At 40.0% G+C, this 12,338-nt stretch overlaps 1 protein-coding gene across 10 annotated transcripts in view; it reads right to left on the bottom strand.

The window, feature by feature from the left end:
• Positions 1-12,338, bottom strand: part of epb41l4a (erythrocyte membrane protein band 4.1 like 4A) — a 474,019-nt gene that overhangs the window by 47,832 nt on the left and 413,849 nt on the right. For all 10 annotated transcript variants that reach the window (XR_015078320.1, XM_085987237.1, XM_085987283.1 and 7 more), the window contains 5 exons: positions 9,155-9,268; positions 8,102-8,152; positions 5,932-6,009; positions 2,167-2,286; positions 1,177-1,224 (listed from right to left, as the gene is read on the bottom strand). Coding sequence is in view for 9 of the 10 variants with exons in the window: in XM_085987237.1 (XP_085843363.1) it covers positions 1,177-1,224; positions 2,167-2,286; positions 5,932-6,009; positions 8,102-8,152; positions 9,155-9,268 (411 nt within the window). In the remaining variant the exon portion in view is untranslated. The remainder of the gene's footprint in view (positions 1-1,176; positions 1,225-2,166; positions 2,287-5,931; positions 6,010-8,101; positions 8,153-9,154; positions 9,269-12,338) is intronic.

Genomic DNA, 12,338 nt, shown 5'->3' with positions numbered 1-12,338 from the left:
TTTGATTTGATTTGACCTGCATGATGCATGCCTATTTTGCTTGCCAGAATGATAGAATTGGGCCTACTTTACCAGTTTCTGAATGAGGGGTCATTGCTAGGTGGAAGTCCTGCTCCGCCACGCTTCTGGCGGCACCGCAGCCCACAAGGAATTTCCTCGCTATGATTTCTACCAACCCATGTTCAAAAAAAGTATACTTTATAAATGACTCTCCATTATATATTTTTGAGCTTCCATGAACTCAAAACAGTCACAACAACACCTGAAAAATAGATGCTAGCCTTGTAGAGTGAGCACACTCTCTGTTGAGTTACAAAATCAAAAGAAATGATCATCTGTGACATTGCTCACAGATAAAATATATATGATATATACACACTAGTCGATCTCCCATGGCATTGTACATGGAGAATCAAGACCATCTGTAGTCTTCAGGTGAAGCGGTGTTAGAAGGCAGGGACTCTTTGGACAAGGACGCACAGATATAATTTAGTCCTCATTATACAGTCTGTCCTTATTTTTATATTTCTACTATAAACTCTTCTGTCCACAATTATAATGGAAATTGCCAATGTAAATCTGTCACACAGTTATTACACCATTCTGTCAGTGGTGACACTGCATCACCTCCACTAGCGGCAGAGTGTAATTACAGTGTGACAATTTTACATGGGCAGTTTCATTTACAAATGTGGACATAAGAATTGATAAAAGTAAGAACAGAACATATGACCTGTCTCCAGTAAGTGCCGGAAATTGCTCACGATGATCTCCAGTGCTGACCATACCAAAGTATGTGGAGTCATGGGAGGTCACCCTTTTTACATAATCCAGCCAAGTGCCACGGTGCATCTTGGGTGCCCATCTGAATGGAAAGGCTGCAAAATGCAACGCTCCAGATGGTGGGGTCCAGAAGCCCCTGGAAAGATGTTCTGTGTTGTCAATGAGTTCCCTTTATAAGAAGAAATCTTAAAAAAAGCAAAATGTAATCTTCGGGGTCCCTACCATGATCCAGACATAGATCCCCAAGTGGGTCATTCCACTGCATGGCAGTCCAGTGTACCTCCTCACACTCGGTGTACTGACCTGCTATTGTTCACTAGGATGGAGACGAGGAGTCTCCCAGCGTGGGAGAGCATCCGCGTCTTAATAAACGCAAAGTAACTTCATACTCACTGAATGTGCTTCCACAGTTCTTCCTTTGCTTGTACATCAGGACTTCTCCTGCAGAAAACATATTCACTAAGTAGTTGGAGTATTACTCTACTTATACTCTACTAATATAATCGACAAAATAAGCCCCAAAAGAGAACCGACGTGAAAGCAGCTCCTAAAAAAGGTGGTTAAATGATATTTAATAAACTTGGGTTTAATTGTTCTAGATAAATTATACTAAAGTAAAATATTTTAAATTTCTGTGGGAAAAATCTATGCTTGGGTTAGTGGATAGCTAGCAAAGATAAATAGGCTTTAAATTTCAGTACCCCGTTTATTATTTCAGATGTAGTGCTCTCATGTTACACCTCCAGGTGCAGCTCCTCTCTGTGAGTTAATATGTGACCACGGTGCCCTTTCTCACAATGACACTGAGCTTCTGCTTCCTTTCTCTCACCATTTGTGATGCTTCATCCTCATTGCTGTGTGTTAGTTACTTATGCACTCAGTGATAATGTGTGTGAGTGTGTGTATGGCGGGAAGGGGGGTCACCATCAGTGGATGGGTGAATTGAACTGTAGGCAAGGTACTTCCATTGCTGGCCCAGATTAGGAAAGTCAATTCCACAATGTCTACTTTCTCTGCTGTCACAAGAATCCTAAATGTCATAAATTTGGGCAATCTCAATCTACTTCCTAGTGGGCATCAATCTGTAGCGCACATTGGCACTGAATCAGCACTCTCACTCAGAGAAGTGATTAGGATGACTGGTGCAGCAATTTAAAAAAATCATGTTGATGCAACAGGAAGTGCTCTGCTGAGGATAGGGGCTAAGGCATACTGTTGGGGCAGAATAAAGTGAGCATTATTTTGCATTTGGCTATGCCATATTTGGTCTGGGAAAGCTTGATGCACTTTTGGCAAATGAATACTTAATAAATTATGGATCATTTATTACTACAATGAGTTCTTCAGATTATTCTTGAAATTAACAGGAGATTGAACACATACGATCGTGATCTATGCTTTGAACGTCTGTTGTTGGGGTCAGCCAATGATCGTTCTTTTTGCCTCCTCAGCACTTGTTCCCATTGAGGAGCTGAGTCCACCATCTCATTCTCTTGACGTGACCTGAACAGTGGAAACAAAAATGAAACATGACAGATGAAAGGCTGCATCAGAATGCTTTAAACTAGCAATAATCAAAAAGAAAATCTCTACAGACTTCAAACACAAAAAACAAAATCATATTCATCAAGTCTACTGTAGAGTCATCCCTTTAGAGGAAAGACCTCTCATATAAGGATTCAAATTCTAAACCCACAGTACTCTATCAGCCTGCTAATTTAATCTGTTCTTATGAATGGATCATGTCAATCAGGTCTGGGCAGCTTTATGATTGATAGTAGATTGTCCACTGAAACAAAGTCTGAAAGGTCTGTAATAACAGGTATTATAATAATTCAGTTTCATTTTAGTGTAACCATGAAATGGGGAGGAAGGCAACATTACGGTTAATACCGTCACTGATTGATAGGCTCAATACAAAGGGAGTCCAACTGCTTTGTTTCATTCAACTGCACCCATAATCAGCACTTCAAATGGATGTTTACATGGCTTCATTGAGGAAGGCCAAAAAGATCATTATATTATTAAATGGTTAATTTTTAAAAATGAAGTCTGGTACTCTCAATGGCTAACTGTATAAATGATGATAGTATTTAATTTTACTATTATTTCCCCTTTAACTAACAGTTTATTTAAAATAGGTTCCCCTTCCTTGTTGCAGATCTTTTATAACTAAGTACATCAATACTCACTGATTATTAGTAATTGATGTTTTTGGTACATCTCTGATTTTTGAGTCTTCTCAGTGTCACTAGCAAAATCCAAATTCTCAGATTTAATGTTCAGCAAATTAAGCCTAATTTTGTACTTGGATTTGTAACCTTTTGCTCTAACTGTACATTTTCTAAGCTAGGTTTTTTTTGAGTTTGAACATGGTCAAGATTCAGCAATATCAATCTAAAATCAAGCCCCACTAAAGCAAGTAAACATTGAAGATATAAGTAATGCTGTATCAAGAACTTTCTTACGCATCTTACAAAAATAATTGCCATTCCTTGTTCTAACAATGCAGTGTGGGCCACCTGCTGGATATCTTGTAATATCACACAGATTAGGAATGTTAATAAAAAAGAACATGGGGAATTTTCAGACTGTTTCACAATTTCACCACCCAAGGACTGCCAATTGCAAAGTAGTGTTTTGAGTTGGTAAAAGTGCACTTAATGGTATTATTGTTACTGTGCCTTTTCCAGTGTGCATTTAACACAAGGGTAAAATATTACTGCTGGTGATCTAAAAAGACCAATTTGCCAATTATTCTGTATTGTAATATTTTATGGCATCAAGCTATATTTCACATCCCATCCCAGCTTTGGTTTGTCCCTGTCAAAATAGAATACTTAAAAAAAATTAAGATAACATCAATGATACAAAATGAATGGTTCATCTTTAGTAATTCTTTGTAATTCACATTGAAGCAAATAACATTTTCTGTCACTGCCTTTTGATCCAATATATTATTGTTCTGAATGGACATTGAAGAAAAGTTTGCAACTACAGGTACAACATTTTTGTGGAGCAAATTAATTTATATATTTCAACTGCTATTAACCAAGGCACCTTTTACATGGGTGTATTCATGAAAGGACCAAGAGAATAAAACAATACTATATTTGATAGAATTTTCTAAACTCTGCAGACAAGAAGATGGAAAGCCATGATGCAGGCATTTTTGAAACAGTATATAATCTGGGAATGGATAACTGGCATGGAGAAGACAAAGCAGTATAAATAAACTGTTCAGTCAAATCACCACACAAAATGTCACATTTAAATAATTTTTCTATTTCAAATTCTGTAAAAATTAAGTGCTCTATATTGCTTTTTTCAAAATTAAAACAAAATAACAATAAATAAATAAACATGGATTTCTTTAAGGTTTTGGAATTAAATTGTAATTAATGGGCTAGATTTTGCTGGAGCGGGACATGTCCCGTTAGTTAGACTTGTTCGTGTATGTTTAGGTTTTACATTTTTTTGCATGCAAAGTTGCTGGAACTGATAACAGAGCGAGGGCAACAGGGCATCCAGCACCTTGGTGAATGATGGGACAAACAGTCTATCTCCTTAACCAATAAGATTTAAGGATTGAGAAATTAACAGAGGAAGGAAGTGTAAATTATATAGTGGGTGAATTCAATGTCAAATCAGGTACAGAAAGAGAAATAAAGTGAAAAAAAACCAGACTGAATTAGGAGAGAAAAAATTGACAGAAAGGAAAAGTAAGAAAAAACATGTTTTTAATTTAAAATTTGACAGAAATGGGTCTCCACATTTATAATTGTTTACTTTCTGGGCAAGAGAGGTTGATTGGCAGTCATTAACAGTTATCATGTCAGTAAAAGGGTATTTACTGCTAATTACTAGACTTTGTGTGGTGAGTTTAATGGGCAATTAATATGCAAATACAGCAACTTTACGAAAATCACAAGGAGGTTAAGCACAAGATGCTGTTTTCGCAAAGCTAACAGCTGAGCGGCGCAAATTGTCCTTTGGACTTATGGCGATTTGCAATTCACAGGGTATCTCTTCCTCGCTACAAGTTGCTGACCAATTTGCACATTAATAACTTTGTGCGTCGCTCAGACACTTACTATTTCAAACTCTGTCCCATGCATACCATCATATAAATATGTATGCAAATTAAATAATAAAAATGTGTAAGAACTGAACTTTAAGATTTTCTAAATAAACATTCATTTGCTTGCAAAGAACAGTTTATTAAGCTTTGGGAGGATTCAGCATTTGGAGGATCCTCCATGAGGTCGCACTATGGATGAAGTGGTCATGAGTGGAAGAAGATGCTGTTTATTTTGTGCAGTGTTTTATCTCACATTCACACTTACACTTGTATGAGTTTATGGGGCAAATAGGTTATTACTCTGTAAATTATTACGCTGTAAATTAATCATTTGAACTCAGAAGTGTCACAATCAAATTAAATGTCACAAATGTCACACATTTCCACACCCAGCATGTGTACTGGTAGTTTAAAGAAATAACTTGGAATCATTCTCAGGATGCCCCAAAGTGCTTTACAACCAATGAATTACTTTTGAAGTGTAGTCACTGTTTTGTAGGCAAATGCAGCAGCAAGGTCTGACAAACAGCAGCGAGAGGAATGACCAGTTAATCTATTTTTGGTGATGTTTGTTGAAGGATAAATATTGGCTAGGACACTGGAACAACTCCTGTGCTCTTCTTCGAGTAGTACAACAGAACCTTTTACATCCACTAAAGCAGGCAAAGAGGGCCTTAGTTTAACATGTCATCCAAAGTCAGCACTTCCAACAATGCAGTACTCCCTCAGTATTGCACTCAAGTGTCAGCCTAGGTAATGTGCTCAAGTTCTGGAGTGGGGCTTGAATTCATGATCTTCTAACTCAGAGGACAGAGTGCTACCACTGAGCTAGAGTTGACACTGAAGGTACAGTACACTAGAAATATTTACTCTAGTTTCCTTTATATATCAAAATATTTTTAAAAAACAAACAACACATGTTGCAGTACCTATGACTTGCTTTTACCCACCCAACTCTCTCTCTAGTGGTTCATTTATACATTACCGAATTTTCCAATATGTACTTCTGGTGGAAAAGGCTCCCCAACAACAGTATGGGCTCGTAAAATTGCCTCTTATACGTATACCTGTTTCGTCTTTTTCGCTCTCTACTGGAATTTTCAGACTCACTACCACTGCCACTGGTGTTTCCATGGGATCGGGACCTTTGACAAAAAAGATAATGTTACTTTGCAATAATTAACTGGATTATCAATCGTATGTCACAATAATACTGTGGTGTGGAGATACCGGTGTTGGACTGGGGTGGACAAATGTAAGAAATCACACAACACCAGGTTATAGTCCAACAGCTTTATTTGAAATCACAAGCTTTCGGAGCGCTGCTCCTTCATCAGGTGAAGTGGAGAAATGCATAAAGACACAGCTTATATAGTCAGAGAATAATGTCAGATGTTTACAGGTAATCTTTCCAACTGCCATTTATCACACCTCGGCAGAGAGATAATCACAGCAATCAAAGGTGTGAATGGTGTCCAAACAGGTCAGTCAGGAAAACATTACATCATCCTCCATGGCGGTTGCCACCCTCTCCATGGCGGAACGTTCATGCACCATTGCCCCCACAAAGGCAGTGCTCATGTTAGAGATGGACTCCTCCATTCTCTGCACACTATTCTCTGACTATATAAGCTGTGTCTTTATGCATTTCTCCACTTCACCTGATGAAGGAGCAGCGCTCCGAAAGCTTGTGATTTCAAATAAAGCTGTTGGACTATAACCTGGTGTTGTGTGATTTCTTACAATAATACTGGCCCAGATTTTGTGTTAAGAATAACGGTGAGGCTATCATTATTGTTATTAATTAAGGAAAGCCAGCAAGGATTTGTTAAAGGCAAATTGTGTTTAACTAACTTGATTGAGTTTTTTGATGAGGTAATGGAGAGGGTTGATGAGGACAATGCAGTTGATGTGGTGGACATGGACTTCCAAAAGGCATTTGATAAAGTGCCACAGAATAGGCTTGCCAGCAAAGTTGAAGCCCATAGAATAAAAGGGACAGTGGCAGCATGGATACGAAATTGGCTAAATGACAGGAAACAGAGAGTAATGGTGAATGGTTGTTTTTCGGACTGGAGGAAGGTATACAATGGTGTTCCCCAGGGGTCGGTTCTCGGACCACTGCTTTTCTTGATGTAGATTAATGACTTGGACTTGGGCGTACAGGGCACAATTTCAAAATTTGCAAAGGTCACAAAACTTGGAAGTATAGTGAACAGTGAGGAGGATAGTGATAGACTTTGAGAGATCTTTCCATATAAAGGCTTTAATCATTGTGTCTTGAAGGAAAGTGTATTCACACGTTTAAAAAAAGGCATTGAGATGGAAAGTGATTAAAATACTAATACAATAGGCTTTGCAATTGTTGTTAGAAGTGAGGGTGGAGGGAGCGGGGAGAGGGGTTTAAGGAAATGGTTGTTAGTGGAGAAAAGAAATCCATGCATGGTTATCTAGTTCTACAGGATGATACTGGAGTTGTGAGCAAATTTGGCAGAGGAGAGTGAAGTCTGATAGTGCTTGATGTGGATCAGCCAGATTGGGTGATGGATGGTTTTCTACAAATGCTGGGAGTTCCTGATCAGGAAATAAGTCTTTATATTCCTGAAACCATACAACGGGCTACAGAATAATGGCCCATTCAGCGGCTGAAATACTGGGTCATTTAGCTCTGATTTCACTTGACAACTAAAAAGTTTGACAATAGTGATTGTGTTAATACTTAATTGTTCTTTATTAGTTTCAATAATTTCATGTATTTTTAGGATTGCTGCCAATTTTAGGGACCATATTTTTTCCCCATATATTGTACGACAATGCTTTTAAGGGACTAATTTAAATTCAGAAACGCAGGGGATCAGAAGCCTGGTGTATCTGACATGGAAAGTTGTCTAGTTCTAATTTTAAATTAGTACAGCAGCAAAACAAGAAACAGGATGCTGCAGTTTTGAGTGTTCATTTTAAAAGAATAACTTTAAAGATCAGACTTGAAAACATTTTTGGTGTAAAATTAAGAATTTGCACATTCAGTTGAAGGTTAAGATTTTCATAACCGTAGCCCACCAAAAGTAGCTCCTGCCTCACTCGCTGTAGGGCATTCGTAACAATTTTTAAAGTATTTTTTTGTCTTAGAAAATTTAAGGAAATACAAACAATCAATCACAAGCAAATCAGCATTGTTGCACTGCATGTATTTTCTGGCAGTTATGTGCACTCAGGCCACTTTTTAAAATAACATACCTTCTCCTTTGTTGCTTTGGATCTATATCCTCTCCATTGTTTTGGTTCTTCCTGGTTGGGTCATACAGGTTAAAATTAAATTACATCTGTTTTTTCTTTCTACATCAAACAACTGCAGCGAACAAAGATTTATCATCAAGGGAGCTGTACTCATTCATTTCTGAATAAGGGTTTACACATACAGAAACATGGGCCTGCCTATAACTGGGGTTGTTCTCCTTACTGCAGAGAAGGTTAAGGGGAGATTTAATAGAGGTGTTCAAAATCAAGAAGGGTTTTGATAGAGTAAATAAGGAGAAACTGTTTCCAGTGGTAGAAGGGCCAGTAACCAAAGGACACAGATTTAAGGTAATTGGCAAAAGAACCAGAGGCGACATGAGGAATTTTTTATTTTTTTTTACACAGCGAGTTATGATGGTCTGGAATGCATTGCCTGAAAGGGTGGTTGAAGCAGATTCAATAATAACTTTCAAAAGGGTATTGGATAAATGCTTTAAGTAGAAAAAATTGTAAGGCTATGGGGAAAGAGAAGAGGAGTAGGACTAATTGGTTAGCTCTTTTAAAGGGCTGGCACAGGCACGATGGGCCGAATGGCCTCCTTCTGTGCTGTATCATTCTATGATTCTATAAGCAGATTTGACCCAAAGGGAGAAGCTGTGGACCGGATCCTTTAAAATGTTGAAAGCTCACCATTATTCCTTGTGACATTGCATAAGGCTTCTTACCCCACATTTTATACAGCCAGACTTAGGCCTGACTGCATCAACTATCCTCCATTGCTTAACATAGGAATCTCATTATTTTATGTGGCTCTGACAAAAGGACTGTTCCCACAAGATAAGGTGGGTGATTACAGGTTGTCATTAAGTGTCCGACGTATGTTAGGGGCGAGGCAGGCTTATGATGGCCTGACCCAGAAATACAGATGGGTAAGATGAAATCATGTAACATGCACTTTGGGGAGATAGGGGAGGGGCACAGGTGGGGGCAGCAGGTTTTGGGCATTGTTCAAAACTGCAACCGAATCAACTACTTAAAAAAAAAAATTCCTACCATCGTCTCCTAGGCTGAGCCGACTCATTGTCACTTCCACCAGAAGGAGTTCGCCGTTTAGGATGAGGGAATTTTGGTGATTTGTTGCGTTCATTTGGAGAAATATACAATCCACTGAAAATAGACAATTCAATACATGACTGGATAATAAGACTTATTAAAAGCTGCATTCAATATTTTGGCAACTATGGCAAATCATGGGCATGATCTTTTTCCAGATACAAAGGATTTGGTTGTTGCAAGGTGACCAAGGCTGGGAACTGAATAGTCAGGGTATTTGACATTTAGGAAGGATAGGCAGAAAGGAAAAGGATGTGGGGTAGCTCTGTTAATAAAGGATGAGATCAATATAGGGTGAATCGGGCGGAGGCAGCGCAGCAGCAGTAAGCAGCAGCAGCAGCGACGACGACCCGCTACAGCACGTCGGCCGGCAGCTCCTCGGCGGAAAGCTCGCAGTCCGACTGGGAGGAGGGGGAGCCGGGCATGGCGGCCAGAGGCCGGACCGTGAGAAGCAGGCCCCGGGCCATCGGACACTATATCGTGGAGCCGGCGACAGTGAGGAGGAGGCCGCGGCGACCGGAGCTTATACATCTCCGACGATGTGTTCGGCGAGTCGGGCGGAGGCAACGCAGCAGCAGTAAGCAGCAGCAGCAGCGACGACGACCCGCTACAGCACGTCAGCCAGCAGCTCCTTGGCGGGAAGCTCGCAGTCCGACTGGGAGGAGGGGGAGCTGGGCATGGCGGCCAGAGGCCAGACTGTGAGCGGGAGAAGCAGGCCACCACATCGTGGAGCCGGCAACAGTGAGGAGGAGGCCGCAGTGACGGGGTGGATGGAGCGGCTGAAGGACACCGCGTTCCCACTGCCATTTGATGCCATTAAATTGACCTTTTCAGAACACGGCGCTGGAGAATAGCTGATGTGTCTCTGTGAGCTCCTACAGCTTTGTTATGGGAGTGATTGGGGAGTAAGCATTCCATTGTACTAGTTACATATGGTAATAAAATATCTTGAATCTTGAATCTACAGTAGTGAGAAATGATCTTGGCTCGGAAGATTAAGATGTAGGATCAGTTTGGGTGGAGATCAGAAATAGTAAGGGAAAGAAGTCACTGGTGGGAGTTGTCTATAGGCCACCTAACAGTAGCTACACTGTAGGACAGAGTATAAATCCAGAAATAATGGGGGCTTGTAATAAAGGTACTTCAATAATCATGGGTGATTTTAATCTTCACATAGATTGGACAAGTCAAATTGGCAAACGTAGCCTTGAAGACAAGTTCATAGAGTGTATTCAGGACGGTTTCTTAGAGCAATACGTTGTGGAACCAACTAGGGAACAGGCTATTTTAGATCTGGTATTGTGTAATGAGACAGGATTAATTAATGATCTCATAGTAAAGGATCCTCTAGGGAAGCGTGATCATAACATGATAGAATTTCACATTCAGTTTGAGGGTGAGAAACGTGGATCTGAAACTAGTGTCTTAAACTTAAATAAAGGCAATTACAAGGGAATGAAGATAAAGTTGGCTAAAGTGGACTGGGAAAATAGATTAAAAGGTAAGATGGTAGATAAGCAGTGGCAGACTTTTAAGGAGATATTTCATAACTCTCAACAAAGATATATTCCAGTGAGAAAGAAAGACTCTACGAGAAGGATGAACCATCCGTGGCTAACTAAGGAAGTTAAGGATGATATCAAATTGAAAGAAAGGGCTTACAATGTTGCAAAAATTAGTGGTAGGCCTGAAGATTGGGAAATTTTAAAAAACCAGCAAAGGATGACTAAAAAAATAATAAAGTAGGAGAAAATACATTATGAGAGTAAACTAGCAAGAAATATAAAAACAGACAGTAAGAGCTTCTACAGGTATATAAATAGGAAGAGAGTAGCTAAAGTAAACATTGATCCCTTAGAGGATGAGACTGGGGAATTAATAATGGGAAACAAGGAAATGGCAGAGACTTTGAACAAATATTTTGTATCTGTCTTCACAGTAGAAGACACTAAAAGCATCCCAATAATAGTAGATAATCAAGGGGCAAAAGGGAGGGAAGAACTTAAAACAATCGCTATCACTAGAGAAAAAGTACTGGGCAAACTAATGGGACTAAAGGCTGACAAGTCCCCATGACCTGATGGCCTGCATCCGAGAGTCTTAAAAGGAGTGGCTGCAGAGATAGTGGATGCGTTGGTTGTAATCTTCCAAAATTCCCTAGATTCTGGAAAGGTCCCAGCGAATTGGAAAACTGCAAATGTAACGCCCCTATTCAAGAAAGGAGGGAGACAGAAAGCAGGAAACTATAGGCCAGTTAGCCTAACATCTGTCATTGGGAAAATGCTGGAATCCATTATTAAGGGAGTAATAGCAGGACATTTAGAAAAGCATAATACAATCAAGCAGAGACAACATGGTTTTATGAAAGGGAAATCGTGTTTGACAAATTTATTAGAGTTCTTTGAGGATGTATCGAGCAGGGTGGATGAAGGGGAACCAGCAGATGTAGTGTATTTGGATTTCCAAAAGGCATTCAAATAAGGTGCCACATAAAAGGTTACTGCACAAGATAAGAGCTCATGGTGTTGGGGGTAATATATTAGCATGGATAGACGATTGGCTAACTAACAGAAAACAGGGAGTCGGGATAAATGGGTCATTTTCAGGTTGGGAAACTGTAACTAGTGGGGTGCCACAAAGATCAGTGCTGGGGCCTCAACTATTTACAATCTGTATTAATGACTTGGATGAAGGGACTGAGTGTTCTGTAGCCAAATTTGCTGACGATACAAAGACAGGTGGGAAAGCAAGTTGTGAGGAGGGCACAAAGGCCGCAAATTTAATTGTGCAGAGGGGGCGGGTTTTGGAGGTGGGTCTGTTGCGAAAATCGGAGAAATTGGGGGCGGGCTGCGAACCCGCCTCCATTCCACCTCTACGCAACTTTGGGAAGTGTCGGGTCAGCCGCTCCCGAACTGACCCGACACCAAACTGCGGTACAGGTTGTTAAGGCAGTTAACATGTCACTAACTGCCTGGATAATCCTATTTTAAAGGGCTGATCAAATTTTGGAGGTTTTCAACATACTGCCCGCCTTCATAAAAACATGTCAGGTGAATCGAGCTGGGTTGAGCTAGGACCTGAATTGTTGCCAGCTGCTCGAGCAGCTTAAAAGCGGGCCTGCAAT

Source organism: Somniosus microcephalus, chromosome 1 (genome assembly GCF_052327205.1).
Source record: "Somniosus microcephalus isolate GS21.2 chromosome 1, FLI_Smic_1.0, whole genome shotgun sequence".
Taxonomy (NCBI): domain Eukaryota; kingdom Metazoa; phylum Chordata; class Chondrichthyes; order Squaliformes; family Somniosidae; genus Somniosus; species Somniosus microcephalus.
Note: the sequence above shows the minus strand (reverse complement) of the source record. Positions and strands in the feature narration are given on the sequence as shown.